Below are 16,286 nucleotides of genomic sequence, written 5' to 3'. Positions count from 1 at the left end.
TCATTTTTGAAAAATTTTCTTCTAGAATATTTTACTAAGGAGGTAAGTAAATCAGACGTGTTACAGAAGTATCAGCTATTCCCTCATCTGCAAAACTAACTACTATACAGGTCAGTCCAAATAGTGGCAAAGAATCCAGTGTTTGGTATGTGCTGAGCATGCATTGCAACAGAGGGAAACTTTTTTTTACTTCCAGCGTATAACTCCACAATAAATAAAAAAAAATCAGAATAGACTCTTTTAACATCTGCTAGCCATAGAGTTGAACTAATTGTAAAAGGACTGTTTAATACAGTATTCATGTTTATTGCACTGTTATTGGTTAAGATATTTGTTACATATAAATGGCTGAGTTGCTTTTTATGAGAATTTGATTCATTAAAGCATAATTGCTAGCACAAGCAGTAACATATGCAAAACTATTATTATTGGTTAATCTTTTTAGACACCTCATTACTCCAGTGAAGCTGCCACTGTAGCGTGGATTCTCTCACCCAGTTTTCTCAGACAGCTGTTGAAGGACTTCTGTCCTTTTTAGCTGATTACAAAGAGCCTGCACAACTGCCTTTGAGAAGATGCCTAATTTTAAGGTAGCCAAAGTCAGATGAGATAATTCCACTCAGTGTCACCATTCTTCCATTCTGAATAGTGTGATACTCAAGTGGTACCCTATCCAAGCTGACAACATGTGGATAGAGCCTAAAAATTTGTGTTTAGGAGTATTTCAATCATCTTAAAGCATACATTTCCACTTTCCCTTGCTAATATTGTTTTACTCCTTGTTTTTATCCTTATACACTTGAGTACTTTTTCAGGGCTTACTATGGATTGTTCTGGTTAGTATGAAATGCGACATGTTCCCAGGTTCCCAATCATGTACCTAATACTAGGCTATCACAGAAGAACTTGCAGTAGAGAGCAGTGGTTGGATTACATACTCAAAGCTTCATTTCTTTGTAAAATCAGAGTTTCAGAATATATGTTCTACCAGTTTAAGTTACTGGTATGGACAGTATGAAGGTAGTGTAATTGCCCCCATATCAAGCTTCGAATTTCAAATTAAGACAAACACTGTGAAAATTCTTCAACAGCCAGTCTCACTGACTAAACGCATTGCATCTCACGGGCACCTAAGTGAGGGACATCTAAGTTCCTGACCTGATCCTCTTTGTTTATGATCTACCAAAAGCAGTGAGCAGAAATGTGAAAAACTGTCCCTTTTATCATAAACTTTAGCCCACACATTTTATCAATCTAACTAATATTTTTTAATTAAATATTTTGAAAAGACACGTATCATATATAGTGGGTGTATCACAGTTGTACTTTTCGATAACACAACCCATATGGAATTCTAATCTAGTTCCATCTTCTGATAGCATTACAGCAGGAAATCAGTGGGCTGTGGCAACTTGCAAAGTAGGATCAGTTGCGTTTATCTGGCTTCAAGGAAAACTACAAAGCTTCAGATTCATCTCTGACTTACAAAGGTCACATTAAACTTAGGCAGCGTGCCTACCTAGGCATTAAAAAGCAAAGATGATAGATGGTATTACCATCATGCTCTATAGTATATTAACAAAAGCCACTCGTTTTGCACAGTGTATGGGATAGCAGGTACAATGTTTGTACACTGTGTTCCATGGTAAAGTAACCATTAATCTTTTATCTATGACTGAACACTTTTTCCAGCTTTAGATAATATCTGGCAAAGAGTACAACGAGAACATTGCTACACAGGCAGACTGAGATTATCTGTAAGCTGCAGTGATGGAAGGCTAAGATAGCATGTACTGTTCCTCTTTGTATTGCTAATGCACGTATTGATTTTCAGCAAGTCCCTCAAAACAATGATTTGAAGCTCTCGGTAATTTCAAAAGTATGCTGCATTCTGGAGAATCATCTTCTTTGTGCAGTAGTCCTATACAAAGTGCATGTCTAGTCAGAGGAAGATAACTCAGTTCACATAACGCTTACCTTGCCAGTATAATCAACTGCTTTTCTCAGCATGTAAAGAGGGAATATGAATCTTCCAAGTTACTAGAGCCATTAATCATCAGATCTGACTAAGAAAAAGAAACGCAGATGTTGAACGCAAGAAATGAATTGTGTCTGTTCAAATGGTAATTGGCTCTTTAGAAGTAAATTGATTGGAAGTGCTGATAACCTATGCAAAGAGTCAATAAAATCATAAAGCTACAATAGAAAAAGAGATGTCAAGACAGACTTCTTAGTCTGCCAAAATAAGTCAGACTTGAACTGCTGCATAAATTCATAAATAAACAGTTGTGTCACTATCTAAGAAAACGTCAAATAATTTAACCTTCTGATTGTAGCCACTTTTGTAACACGGGCAAGTTTTCCACTGATTCCCCTATGGCTAATGCTTGGGGGAAAGCCAAAGGAATTAGTCCAAGACTTCACAGGTGATTAGAAGTGACTGTCTGCACCCCTGCATCTAGGATTTCTGAATCAGAAATGCAGATGCAGCCAGGAGGATGCCTGCATGGCACACATTTGTGCTTCCAGACACCCCCCTGAGATATCCTAATGGTGCTGCTACTGCAAGAGAAAGACACGTGCAACAAAGCACGGACCTGGTGAGCACTGCAGACAGTGCCGGAATCACCTGTGACAGAGTTGCATAGAGAAGCCAAACACACATCAGATTATTTAAGCATAGAGCCTGCTTATCTCTATGTTTGCAACCTCAGGGGCAAATCAACAGTGATCCTCCCCACCGCTGGCATAGAGTTTGGGCAGACTCTTCCAGCTGTCTGCACAGATGCATCGCTGATGTTGGGACTATTGCTATCACCAGTACCTGAGCTTCAGTTCATGTACTGCTTACTGTCCTTTCATTACACATCACTTTTAACTAATAATTCAATTATTCCCTGTAAAACATGGAGCCCTACCGCAAGACTTAATTTATTAGTGTCTGTGGAGGGATACTGGCACCTCACTGGGAGTGCCAGGTTGAGTGAGTTTCAACAGCCTCTTTAAGTGAATTATTAACATGGAAATAATTGCATCTGAGTGAAGGTTGGGTATATATACTCTATTGCATTCATTCAAGACCAGCAGGAGACAGATAAATAACAAGTGTGGTGTCAGATAAATCTCTAATTAAAAAAAAAAAAGGAAACTGTATATTATTCACACAAGTTGAAAGTCCTTTGGATTTTGTTACACAGGAGTTCTATTTCTAAACAGCAATTCTCTTTAAAGGATGTTTAATGTATAATAAGCTAACATAATAATTATTATTGCACTTTACCATCAGAAAGAGCTTCAAAATACTGTGATGAAACTGGAAACTGGTTCCGCCATCCTGAGAGCAATCGAACTTGGTCCAACTACACTCTGTGCAACTCATTCACGTCTGAAAAATTGAAGGTATGCTACAGTTAAAAAGACAGCAACTGTCTTGGAACGGTTTTTGGCTGGACACATGAAAATGGTCAGAGTTGTCTCCATCTTTTAGTTTTATTTGTTGCACAGGAGTTGAATAGCATTGGCTTCCTAATTTTAACTTGTTAAAATTATTTCATGAATTCTTAGATCTAAATTAGATTTAATACATGTTTGCTACAGGCTGGATGATTTAGTCAACATTCAACAGTAGCTCACCAACTTCGCTGTATTTTTCAAATGCATTTTTTAATTCCTGTTTTTTTCTCCTGACTGTCCAATGGTTATAAAAGGATCCTTTAGAACTTCAGTTTCGTTTTCTGTAATGAGAATCTTCCAAGCTGTTGATAACTTCTTAGCAGGGCTGGAAATCCTAGAATAGGTTAAGATTATTTTCATAAGCAAAGAATATCACTCTTTATTCACTGCTTTTGAATAGAAACATTTATGAAGATACCATTACACCAGAAAATTCTACAAACCTGAACACATTTATATTTAATAGTTTTACTGAAGTCAGTGTGACTATTTACACTAATAAATTAAAAATTCGAATCAATATTTCCAAAATTGAGTTTCTAAACTGAAAAAGGAGATCAAAATCAGAAAGCAAAAGAAAGGAGAAGGAAATCTGAGAAGAGCTTTTAAAAAAGAATTTAGGTGAGCTCATGAAAATAAACATATTTCTCAAATGTGAATGGAGCTCCAGGAAAATCTGAATACAGATTTGTGACAGAATAATTTGTGACTCTTTGGAATTATGGCAGGGAAAGTCAGAAAGTGATTTGATTTGGGGTTTGTCTTGGAGGATCTTTTATAATACAGCCAAAAACTCATATGTGGTTATACTTAGTAATGACCCAGCATAAAGAACCTTGGAAAAGTCTACTGGACTAGGCAGGAGGTGAATTCTAAAAGTTTTTGCAGCGTGAGGAATCATCATGTTAAAGTGGAGCTCACCTATGCAATAAAGAGAGAGTAGTAGTAAGAATCTCAGCTCACAGAGGCATTAAATGCAAGCACCATAAAAATACCATTTTTCCAGATGTTGGCCCATGTAGAGAGGCAAAAAATGTAGTTCTGTTGCCTATTACTCGTGCCTTCCAGAAGAAGAATTTTGAATATCATTCAAGCGAAGTGCAGATAGAACACAACGGAAAATTATACATCCCTTGAGATTGTTCTGAAACAAAAAATAATGGAAAATGCAGAAAGAATCTATCTTTACAGAAATACCAAGTTGGATTATGACCTGTAGTCCAAGTCATCAAAAACCAGGAGTGTGCTCTGTTTCTAGAGTATTTTCATGTACCTATATAGAATTTAATTAACTGAGTAGAAGATATTTCTATTTGAGAATTCTTTCCTCAAGAGAAGACCTTTAGAGGGCCATGTGAGTGTTTCTATTTCAAGTATTCTAAACCCACAAAAGTGCGTAAAATAAAAATTTGGTGAGTCATTACAAGCCCTGTGTATTAGAAGGGCCATCAGAGACTGCCATTTCAAGGAGTGCAGAGGTTAATAAAATAGTTAATTGCTCGTTGAAGTTAATTGGAAATAATAACTTGTTGTATTTTGGAGATGAATCACTTAAAAAACAAATTGCATCTGATTCTTAAAAATACAGTAATAGACCATAAGCTTTATTACCTGAGAGGTCAGTCCTCTCTGATCCCTATTCAGTGTTATACGTGGAAAGCTTTTTTGAACAGTTACCATAGTAAGTTTTCATGGAATAAACACAAAAGCTATGCTGAGTCCCAGATATACCTTTGAACTGGTTTAGCAGTTGTATGCTAAAAGGTAGAGAGTTTGTGTCATCAGAGTCCTTAGGGATGCACACAGATTTGCATGCAGCTACCTGGAACCTTTTGCTACTTACAGATGTTATTTGCTAAGGATTGTATACAGCAGAGGCAGACAAACAAAACAACTATGAAAATTCATCTCTAAATTAAATTCAGGCTTTAAAACTGTATCAGTCTAGTATCATATAGCCACCGCTTATGATGCAGTGAAAGAAATGACATATGCACATAGATAAAAAGCCCTCCTGCTTCTCTATATTCAGAAATCTATCTTCTCTACACTCTGATCTGCGTTTTCTGGGGTTGCAGGAGCTCTCCGGAAAAAAAAAAAACAAAAAACTTTTGAAACATTTACAGTCACTAGAATACTGTGGTTGGTCATTGTGGAAGGAAAGCAGGAGATACAGAATTTTTCCAGTTTATGTGCATACTGAGTGATACTTGTATCATGTCCACATAGCCAGAATGGTGTAAATGTGATTTTGTTGTAAATACAAAGCAGGCCACCACACCTCTTAGGTAAATGAAAGCAGGATCTGACTCTGAAGTCATACAATCTCTGACGAATAAACTAGATGGAAAGATACGCGCCTGTGCTAACAATAGCTTTGTTTTCTAAATTTTACTCCTATCTGTTTTCAACAGCAATTTTCTGTTGGCTTGGAAATGCCAAAAAAAATGTGATTGGCAAAACTCAGGACTACAGAAATCAATTAGAAACATGCCAGATATTAGCTGAATGTACCTGAAATGAAAGAGTTGCATGAAACATGTCTTCTCCCTTTATTCTTTTTTCTTTGCCTAAAGCACACAAAAGATGCTAAGAGGAAGTAATAAAGAAACCACACTCAAAATGCTGCACAGGTACTTACGAGCTTTTCATAGAGGAGAATGGTCATAAAAAATGCATCTAATCATTGAAAAAGGAAAATTGCCCATGCATAACAAAAGAAAAATGAAATAGAGGTGAAAATAAACCCAGCAGAAGAACCTGTTATCTAGTCATTTTTCAGGACAGGCTGATATTGTATTAGTGCTTTCAGAAAAAATGGAACACTGGAGGTTGGCATGCCGTTAGCCTCCCACAGTATTCTGACAGCTACATGATGCTTAAGGGCTTGGCTGAGACCACTGTATGGCATTTAAATACTGCAGCATTCTGATGACAAGGTGCTGTCCCATGATTTTGCTTCACTGTTGGCACACGAAATATGGATAGGCCTATTGTAAATTTTGATGATATTAGTAAAGTGAACTCCTGGTCATCTGTTCATACACACTGTTTTTACAGTGATAACAAGACTAGCTAGCTGCCCAACAGGGAGGTTCACTTTAGTGTCGCTACCGGAATTGCCATGGGGTGTCGTGTTGCAATGTGGTTGGAGCTTCTGAATACTTTTCACCTCATCTACTGCTTTCATGACTTCTTGAGCCTTAGTCATAAGCCATCAATGACTTGTCCTCTCCATTTGGAGAATCCTGGAATTTGCACCCACGTGTCATAGCACAGCCATTCTACCTCCTCAGTTATTTTAGTTGTCTTTTTTTCACCTTTTCCAGCTCTACTGTGTCTTTCTTGAGGTGAGGAGGCCAGAAAGATGTCTGTTGTAAGTTTTAAACAGAGACAAAAGGATGTTCTACCTCCAGGACTGTTCCTGTTATCTCTGATGTTTTCTTGACTCTTTGGCTAACACTACAGATTGAGCCAGCATTCAGAGACCTGTCCATGATTACTCCAAGATCTTGGTCCTGAATTTAGTTGCCAGTTTGAAGTTTAGCATTTTGTAGGCAGGGCTTATATCACTTGTCCCTGCTTTTGTCTTTGTTGAAGTTCGCATGATATCTTCTTGTCCTCTCTATTAGTTATGTGAAGAGTCTGTTACTATTCTCTAGAAGAGCAAAGTATGATCTGGAAACAGTTCTCACGTCATTAATGAATACACTGAACAAAAAACCAGCCCCAATACCTTTCTTGGGGTCACCCAGGACTGACTGGCTTGTCTCCATCCAAAAGTGACCATTAAGCTTTTACTCCCTGCTGCTTAAATGTCTTTTGGACTGTAAAACCTTTCTTCCAATCCTGTTCAGTATTTTTTTAGAGTAGAAACTTGCCATGGTCTTTTTGAAAATCTATATGTATTATGTCTGCTGTGCTCTCTTAGAGCTTGGGAAACTTAGTTATGCATAGTTTAGGCAAAGATTTTAGCAGTCAGTTCAGTGCAGCAGAAAAAAGATCAACTTATGTAAGAAACACTTATCTTGTCTGTAGACCTTGTGTTATGCTATTTAATGTAATGCTGCTATTAAAAGAATATTGCAAAAGAAACTGTGAAAGAAAAGAAACACAATATAGATTGATTTTGTAGATTCTTCCTAATTGAGAAAAAATAATGGATGCCTGCAAATTGTTCATATTTGCCTTTTCTTTTTGTTAAATTTCAGATGGCGTTCATACTTTATTATATGGCGATCGTTGGCCATGCTTTGTCTATAACATCCCTGTTGATTTCCTTGGCAATTTTCTTCTATTTCAAGTAAGTGTTTCTTACAATCAGTCTCTCTTCTTTCCATGAGGGATCTCACGTTGTAACTAAAGAAAAGCTTGGAAGGGAACATGGCCAGCTCTTCCGAGTGCCTTTTTATATGATACTGATTGGATAAAAAGCATCAGCACGGGGTTCTCTCGCCACTAGGGCATCTTTCAATGGTGTGCAGCCAAAATTATGATGTTAGATTATTCAAAAGTGGTGTAAAAGTGCCATCCATAGGGAAATAATATAACTGGAAATCTGGTTAAGGCCTTTCATTTACCAGTTGCCTGTTATTCCTTGAAGGGCATGTCCAGCCCAGAGAAGTAGCAGTGACTTCACGTGGCGGTGATTTGAAGCCTCCCAGCTCCCAAAGGACAGGAATACCCTCATCAGTTGCTTAGGGGCTGATCTGTTGACATGACATGTGTAGGTGCTTACAGAACTCATAACTAGGGATGCATCTAACACTAGTGTGCAGCCTGTCATTTTCATTAAAAGAAAAAACAGTAATGGTTTATATCAGAACTTTCAAGGAGACAAAATTGATATTCACTGAAAGTGTTGCAACTGCGCTATGGGAGTTCAGCTATGCATTTCAGTCTTGTACTTTAGTGAACCTGTCTGCACACTGTTTATTACGGCAGCAAAGGAGCAGTAGGAGCTCAGATTTGCCCTCAGACATTTAGTCAGGGTTTCAGACACTATCAGTAGTGAGGGGCTGTCTGGGAACAACTTTCTGGTTTCACTTCAGGGAACTGCTGATAACTAGAAGACACCAATGCCAGTACATTTCTAGCAGATAAAGGGCTCCATTTGTTTCTTTATTTTCAAATCACATGAAAAGCTGAAGTATCTAGACATATCTAAACCACACTCTATTCAAAGAGGATTTCTCAGTAGCAGTGTAAACATGATACAGGGAGATTACTGTGGAGAAAATATTAGAGAATAACTGCTGGATAGGACCCTGAGCTACTGTACATCCAGAGCTATGTTGACTTGCATAAGATATGTTCTTCTCCAAGCTTTTAAGCAATCTTCTTAAGGTGTGTCAATTCAAGGTTACTGTAAACTGCAAGCCTCTGCGACTTTAGAAACTGGGGTTATGATGTCCATTCAGATACTTCGGAAAAATGACCCGGATGGGATTGTATTATCTTACTGATTTCAGCAAAGGTGCATCCATTATTTGCAGTCAGAGGGCGAGGCCATTACTTCATGACCTGAGATGAAGTGCTCACCAGCTGCAGAATATATCTGAAGATAGCTGTAAGGTAGTCTCAAAGGACTAGAGAAGTTTTCTGAGTTGATTGGATACAAACTTTTTTTTTAACAATCTTCTATGCAGGGGTGAAGAAAGAATAGTTATGCAATAATGGTAACCCATAGCAATTGAAGTCCATCTCTGTTGTTATTATAAAGAGTATTTTTTGAAGCCTGCAAGAAAATATTTGAAACTGAAGTTGTTGATTATGTCAGAACACAAATAGACCTGTGTTAGAGTTGCACTAATCTTTTTTCAAGTCATTGATGAGCATTCAAAATACAATTTTTCATTTCTTTATCACTATTCTCATAGAAAGTTATGTGATATTCTTTTGTGTAGCCATCAATCTATTTCAGAAGCTCAAAAGCATATATGTAATCCAAAAGCGTAGAATACTTCCAGACATACTTAATTACCTTCCCAGTAGACAGACAGAAGAGTAGATAGGTCACAATTTATTATTTCTTTTTATTTGGTTGACATTTCTATAAAACTGAAAACCAAAAAACCCCCACCCTTCGAATCTATCAAATTGGTAGTCAAAGATAACAAATACACCAAATACATTTTTTTCCAGATCTTAGTGACCAAGATAGTAACTGTGAATTATGAGCAGTTTCTAAATTAACACCTTCCCGCTCATGCCAAATCATGAATTTATATGTGCTTTGTTTTCAAAAAAAGCAGGATTCATTCTCCATGGAAACTATTTTTGAACACAGTTTTTCACACATTGGAATTTCAAAGTCTGTAAGGGGACAAATTGGTATTTTTTCTATTCTTTAATCTTGTAGTGGTAACATAAAACAAAGGGTATTTCTGTAATCATTGAAATTTTGTCACCATTAAGTCCAAGTAATCAGAATGAAGTACACCTAGTACATATTCTGTCACAACCATTTAATTATAAACATTTCGTGTGACTCTTGTAGTGCAAAGGTTTTATATGTCTAGACTAAATGGCATTTTTTAAGTATCTCAGACTTGGTAGATTTAATGTGCTGCATCATAACTGAGTAACTTCAGTACAACGTGAAGTGCTTTACATGCTGGATAGTAAGATACCATCAACTTCATTAACTGAACTTCTAAGATGTGTGTTTTAGCCGCAAATACAAATATGAAGATTTATAGAACCTGTCATTACATAGCAAACACAAAATTCCTGCTTAAATGTATATAATAATTGTAGAAAATTGGGGTTAAAAAGATGCTCTTGCTGAACCTCTGCCTCTAGAGAGCAAGGGGTAGTTTGATTTTGTCTGACTTTAACAATCTGCAGTGAGAGTTGCTCCACGAAACCACAAATACTTGTTCCAGTGCTTAAAGCAATTGCAGTCTCAAAGACCCTGTATTATTTCTGTATTATTTAACTCAAATTTTACATGAGGGACCTCAGCCTATTTCTGGCCTCAACTTTGATTTATATTACCTTTGCAGTCTTTTCTGAAATGCAGTCCTTATGTCTTATGATAAATCCATGTACAAATCTGAGAAATATATCTGTTTACAGGTCAAATATTATGGGTGAATTATTCCAAATACATTCCAGTCAATAAAAACAAGAGAATAGCTGAGCTTTTTGCATCTTTTTGGCAGAGGACTCAATTCCTCTTGGAGATGGTAAAGAAATGGTATCTCCACATGAAAATGCAGAGAAACTGAAAACAGTGTTTCTAAGGCAGAACAGAAGAATGAAGTTATTTTTAATGGGAGTAAAATAAAGTAATCAATACTGAAGGAATGTAGTTTCAGAAGAGAGACTCTGTAACTCAGGTGAGAAGCCATGAGTCAGAGAACAAGGGGGCCTGGATATTCTGAATGAATTCAGTCAGACTCCAAATAATTTTTACTGGCTGGAGCACAGTAGAAATGTAGTAGGACTGACTTTTATATTTTGGTTGGATTCATAGACCTATGGATATATTCAGACTGTGTGCTTTCTAGTAAACATTGTCTCAGTAGTGTTATGTAAATCTTCTGCCCAGTTACTTCAGCTGCTGCTGGTCCCTGAACAAGTTCATCATGGATGAGATTAGGGTGTCCATACAATCTGGAAAAGAGTATGCTTAGTAATGTGTGAAACCTATGAAACAGGAAGTGCAATGGTTGGACTTTGCATAAGCTGTAATAGGAATCTGTAAGATTATAGACTCAAAATAGGTGAACAAAAAATATGGGTTCTTAATCCTGGTAATTTCCAGAGGATCAGTTTGATGAGTGGCTGTGCTATCATGTTAAAGGGGTATAGAGATAGCTACAGATTGCCTAATGAACTGCTGAGTTCCCATCTCTTCTAAGAAATAGAGCACAAAACCACAGCTACAGTAGTGCATTGAGAAACTTGGAATCTGAAATCTTCTAGCCAGGCTCCAGAGCTCTTTATGGCTGTTTGGACAGGATTTGGTTAAAATGTCTACATCAAATGGTCTAAAAAGGTAATTCCATACTTCTGGGACCTTGCAGTGAGGAAGGCAAGCTCAGATTGACTCATTGTTAGTTCTGAATCACTGACAGCTCAATCCTGACATTCCCAGGCCACGCTGAAAGACGCATCTGACAACAGCCTTCCTGACAGCAGTACACCTCCCTCTTTCCTCCTCCATGCTTATCCTTTCCTTTCAATTACTAACTTGTAACACAAATATTACAGGAAGAAGTAGAAAAAGGGATCAAAACAAAGTGCTACAAGATGAGAGGACAAAGAAGAAACCAAACTAAAATAATAAGGAAGTAAGAGTAAAGCTGTATGGGAGCAGTCTTCTTGTTACCTTCAGCTGTCTTCTCCCATCTGGATATGGCAGTGATAGATTATTTGACCTTCAATAGAAGGCAAGCTATCAATCAAACAGTCAATCAAATGTAAGAGATGGTTTCAGAGCTGTACAGTAGCCTTTGATCGTAGACATGTCAGTTAATAGGTTGCAGAGGTTTCTGTTTCAGAATGTGAGGAAAAATTCTTCCCATATATAAGCAGTCTTTCCTGCCAGAGGTTATTCTCCTTTGAATTTGAAGTATCTAAATTCATAATTATCTGGCGTTTATTAAAAAAAAAGTACTGAAAGGAAATATTGAGTCGGTATTGGTGAGCATTGATAAGCAATATTAATTTATTATAGGAAACAGAATATTCATAAAGTGATGTGCCCAACAATTACATGCATCTTAACACTACTCCAGTATTTTTATAGTTACAGTCTGAGACCCCATTGTCTTACATGGTAAAAAGGAAAAAAGGGACACCTGACTCCAAATCACTTCCCATTTAATTATTAAAACAAAGATATTTTTGTAAATATAACTGAGAAGTACAGTAAGTTCAAGTCTGTGAGAACAATAGATGTTGTGTTGTGAATGTACCTGCCAGTACCATTGTTGGCAAAGCTTTTACAGGAAATAGAAGGATAATGAATGGAAGGATCAGTTGTGAACTTCATTGAGAGTTTTCTCCAAGGAGGATGTAGTAGAAAGCATGAAAATAATTGTTTGAAAACTAAACAAGTCTCCAGGAGATGGAAAATAACTGACTGGATGTGAAAAGCAGTGTTCTCAATATCCGTGATTGAAGAACAGTGACAGATTCACAGAATAGATCTGCAAAGAAAATAATGCAAAAAAATACCTTGGGAATCAGTATCATAAAGGCAATAGAAAATTGGGGGTAGGAACTCAAAAATAAGGGTGCTTGTGTGTGAATAGGATGTCCTATCTCTGTTAAAGGAAGTAAGGAAGCATAGGAAGAAAAGTAAAATAAGAGACAAACATGCAAATCATAGGAGATAGTCAGAGACACAACTGATAGAATCATGGTGACATAGAAAGAGATGGAATTTTAGGCCTGAATGATTAGCTTAGTGCCTTTTTGCATATGATTAATAAAGCTGAATAGGGAACATACAGAAAGTTGAGTGGAGGATGAAGAGCATCTTTCAAAGACACTTTTAAGGAATGATTAGGGAATCTGGAGAAGAGCCAGAAAGAAAGTCAGAAGAGGAGTGTACCAGTGGTGACTGTCAAAACCAGCAGGGAGAACGAGCTTGGGTTTTGCTAGGAGGAGAATATCACAAACTGCTGAGCACAGGTCCATGTGCAGGGCAAGATGGGTAGATGGATAAGATTGGAATTGAAAAAGAGGGCTTCCAGGCAGAATTGCTGGCAAATTTTCAATGAGATAAGAGATAAATAGGAGAAGGGAGGTGGAGGTATAGAAGATAACAAGTTGGACTATGCGTACAGCTGAAAATTAGTGAAGCCAAACTTTCCATTATAAGGGGAGATGCTGAGAAAGAGAGAAAGAAGAGAAGATTGGGCAAAAGGAGTTTTCCTCTCAACACAGACCAAATCAGGAAGGTTCCGTTGCCATTTTGATGGAAATACAAAGGGTCAGGTAATTAAGTGAGGATAGAGAAATATACACTTCATGATGCTGTTGGATCATTAACATGAAAGCTGTAATCAAGGAAGAGAAGTTTAAGAGGCTGAAGGAAGGATGATGACAAGCATGGCAAAGAGCTTGGACAGCAGATGGAGCAAAATATTTGGAAGGGTAGTCCAATTTTATAGAGAAGACTGGAAAAGCCAAGAAAAGTAGTAAAGCAGTGAGGAATGACACGAATGAAAGTGGAAGTTCACATATATGGCAGGGACTATCACAAAAAACTGACTATCTGTAGTTGTAGCCACATAGAGAGGCAGCTGCAGAGACAAGGGCCTGCGTCTCTGTGGCCATGACCAAAGAGACTGCTCTAAGTGATGGTCAAATTTTGATTTATTGAGGATGGGATGCATGTTATCAGGACTGTAAGAAGACGACAGAGGGTGAAGTGTACATGGTAGTGTCCCAAGACAAGTGATGCCAGTAATATAGACAAAGTGTAATGATGGAGAATGGGGAGAAGGAAAGAATCAGGATCAGACAAACACTTCTAGTGCAGAGAAGCAGAAGAGGAACATTAGGCTCGATTTGTGATGGGGGCAAATACAAGTAAAATAAGCACAAGAGCACAGTGTAAGATAGGTCAGTCCAAAGAACTGTCTGTTTTCCCCAGTATTCTATCCTACAGGAAGTAGGATATGATTACAGTAGGTGCACCTAGCCCCATATCTGGTGTTCAACAGCTGCCAATAGCTAATGCTAAAATAATATAAAATCTAGACTAGGGTAAAGAGATACTCTTCATTCTAGCTCCAAAGGCCTCCATCTCATGGACATCCTGAAACAAAGAGGATGACTTTGTGGGTAAAGTAGATCAACAAAAGTAGTGAGAACTGCAGAATGATGATGACCATAGCCAGCAAGACAATCTAAGATAAAGGAAGAATTCCATCCAGTGACTCACAGAAAAGGTGTAAGAACAGTTTAAAGATATGTGGCAGGTCACCAAGGAGGAAAATAAATAAATACATATATACATACATACATACATACTTAAATAAGGAGGCAAACAAACAGATAAGCAGAAAGGAGTTCTCTGTTTTTAAAAAAATTGCATTCTGCATTAAACTCCATGTAAAGAGCAGCTGAAAATCACAGCCAGCGCACAGCTCCAGACTGTGAAAGACTTACATGACTCAGCAGGAAGAAATATTTGCTTGTCTTAGCTGTTCCTTTACCTGCAGGTTTCACCAGCTTTCTTTCAGTGATCAGTGAGGGCAGACATCATTATCTATCAGCTTCAGGACCACTTTTCTGTAATCAGCTTCGGAGGTGTTCTCTGCTCAGGGGTAGCCAAGGGGGTGGCCTGAAATTTTTGGTAGGAATTGGAAAGAGCAGATGGTTCAAGATGGAAACTGAAGTCATGATTTAGCTGTGCAAGAATTTTGTAACCTTGGGAAATTCTGCTACCCTCAATAGCAGATATCCCTCCACCCCCCCATGCTGCTGCTCCCTCTGGGCAGGAAAACAACCTCTTCAGCTGGTGTCAGAGGCATGCAGGATACCAACCCTAATCCCCCTGAAATTTAAGGGGATTCCTACACAATGTTCTCACCGCCAATTCCTAAAACAGGAAATAATATTCATCAGAATATTTGAGAATTTGAGTTTCCTGGGAACAGTTTCTTATCAAGCAATGGTCCTAATTTTTGCTACATGTGCATCTAACCATTCTCAGGGTTCTGCTTCAGCACTTAATGTCTCAATTACCACGAAATAAAGAAAAGCATCAAAAGATGAGAATGTATCTGGATGGCTCTTTGCAACATGGCTAAAAAGCATGTGGTACTAAACAGGTGTAAAAACAAAACAAAAAAATTGGTCAGAGGTTAAGGCTGCAATGCAAGGCATGTGTTTTCCGATTACGCCTTGCCAAAAGGCATTCTTGAGAAATTATTGCCAGAAAGAGCTTGTTAAAGTGACTTCAGAAGAAAAATAATAATTTACAACGTGTGCTCCATATTTTTCAGGAGTCTCAGCTGTCAAAGGATAACATTGCATAAGAATTTGTTTTTTTCTTACGTGCTGAACTCCATGTTTACGATTGCCCACCTCATCATCGTTGTGCCTAACCCAGGCCTTGTGAAAAGGGATCCCGTAAGTATCCTTCTTTCTATCTTTACACTCAAATAAAATTATTATGGCTGCATCAAAACGAGGCATGCCCATTCACCAGTTAATGATAGCCAGGCACAAAGCATTCATATTCTCAGAATTGACCTTGCTCAGACCTTTCATCCAGCAGTAAAAAGCTTTGAATTTGGTACAAGAGGGAAAAGATCAGACTTGCTCCAGACTGCCTTTCTGTACAAATTTGTGTCAGATCCCCACTGCTCTTGTCAGCAACTGCTTGGCATTTCCCGGCAAAGCCCCTCAAGGACAGATGTTTGGGCCACCCAACTGCCATTTCTCACAAGCATGCATGATGGAAAGGGGCAAGGATGAAAAGGGATATCTGCAAAAATCTGTTCACTGTGTTCTTTCTTAGGAAGTGGTAAATCAGAGCAATATCTTGGTTCAGTCCTTTCAGAAAGTGGCACAACCTGAGCCAGCCCTCAGCTGATAAATATGCATGGCAGATCTGTTACCTAGCTCTGACCATGCTAATAGAGTCATTGCCTTGCTCCTGCAGCCCTGGCTGATGCAAAATTAGCTCAAGCCTGGGAATCTCTCAGGTTTTGTCACAACACCAATCAGCTTGTCTTCTAGTAAGGTCTTTCAATTATGGACCCGACTGTCTATCTGCTTCTAATTTTGTGAAAGCAATTAAACATTAGCACTTATTTTATACGATCACATGTCTCTCAGATGTGCTCCCAGTTAAGTCAGCT

The 16,286-nt window shown here is 38.0% G+C and overlaps 1 protein-coding gene across 1 annotated transcript in view; it reads left to right on the top strand.

Annotated features, from left to right (window-relative positions):
- LOC104911411 (calcitonin receptor-like) overlaps positions 1 to 16,018 on the top strand; it is a 33,307-nt gene extending 17,289 nt beyond the window's left edge. Inside the window, exons 5-8 of the mRNA XM_031554031.1 lie at positions 3,287 to 3,399; positions 7,665 to 7,756; positions 15,426 to 15,552; positions 15,944 to 16,018. Coding sequence (XP_031409891.1) covers positions 3,287 to 3,399; positions 7,665 to 7,756; positions 15,426 to 15,552; positions 15,944 to 16,018 — 407 coding nt within the window. The remainder of the gene's footprint in view (positions 1 to 3,286; positions 3,400 to 7,664; positions 7,757 to 15,425; positions 15,553 to 15,943) is intronic.
- The last annotated feature ends 268 nt before the right edge of the window (positions 16,019 to 16,286 follow it).

The sequence above is a fragment of the Meleagris gallopavo genome, chromosome 6, assembly GCF_000146605.3.
Source record: "Meleagris gallopavo isolate NT-WF06-2002-E0010 breed Aviagen turkey brand Nicholas breeding stock chromosome 6, Turkey_5.1, whole genome shotgun sequence".
In the NCBI taxonomy this organism is placed as follows: domain Eukaryota; kingdom Metazoa; phylum Chordata; class Aves; order Galliformes; family Phasianidae; genus Meleagris; species Meleagris gallopavo.
Note: the sequence above shows the minus strand (reverse complement) of the source record. Positions and strands in the feature narration are given on the sequence as shown.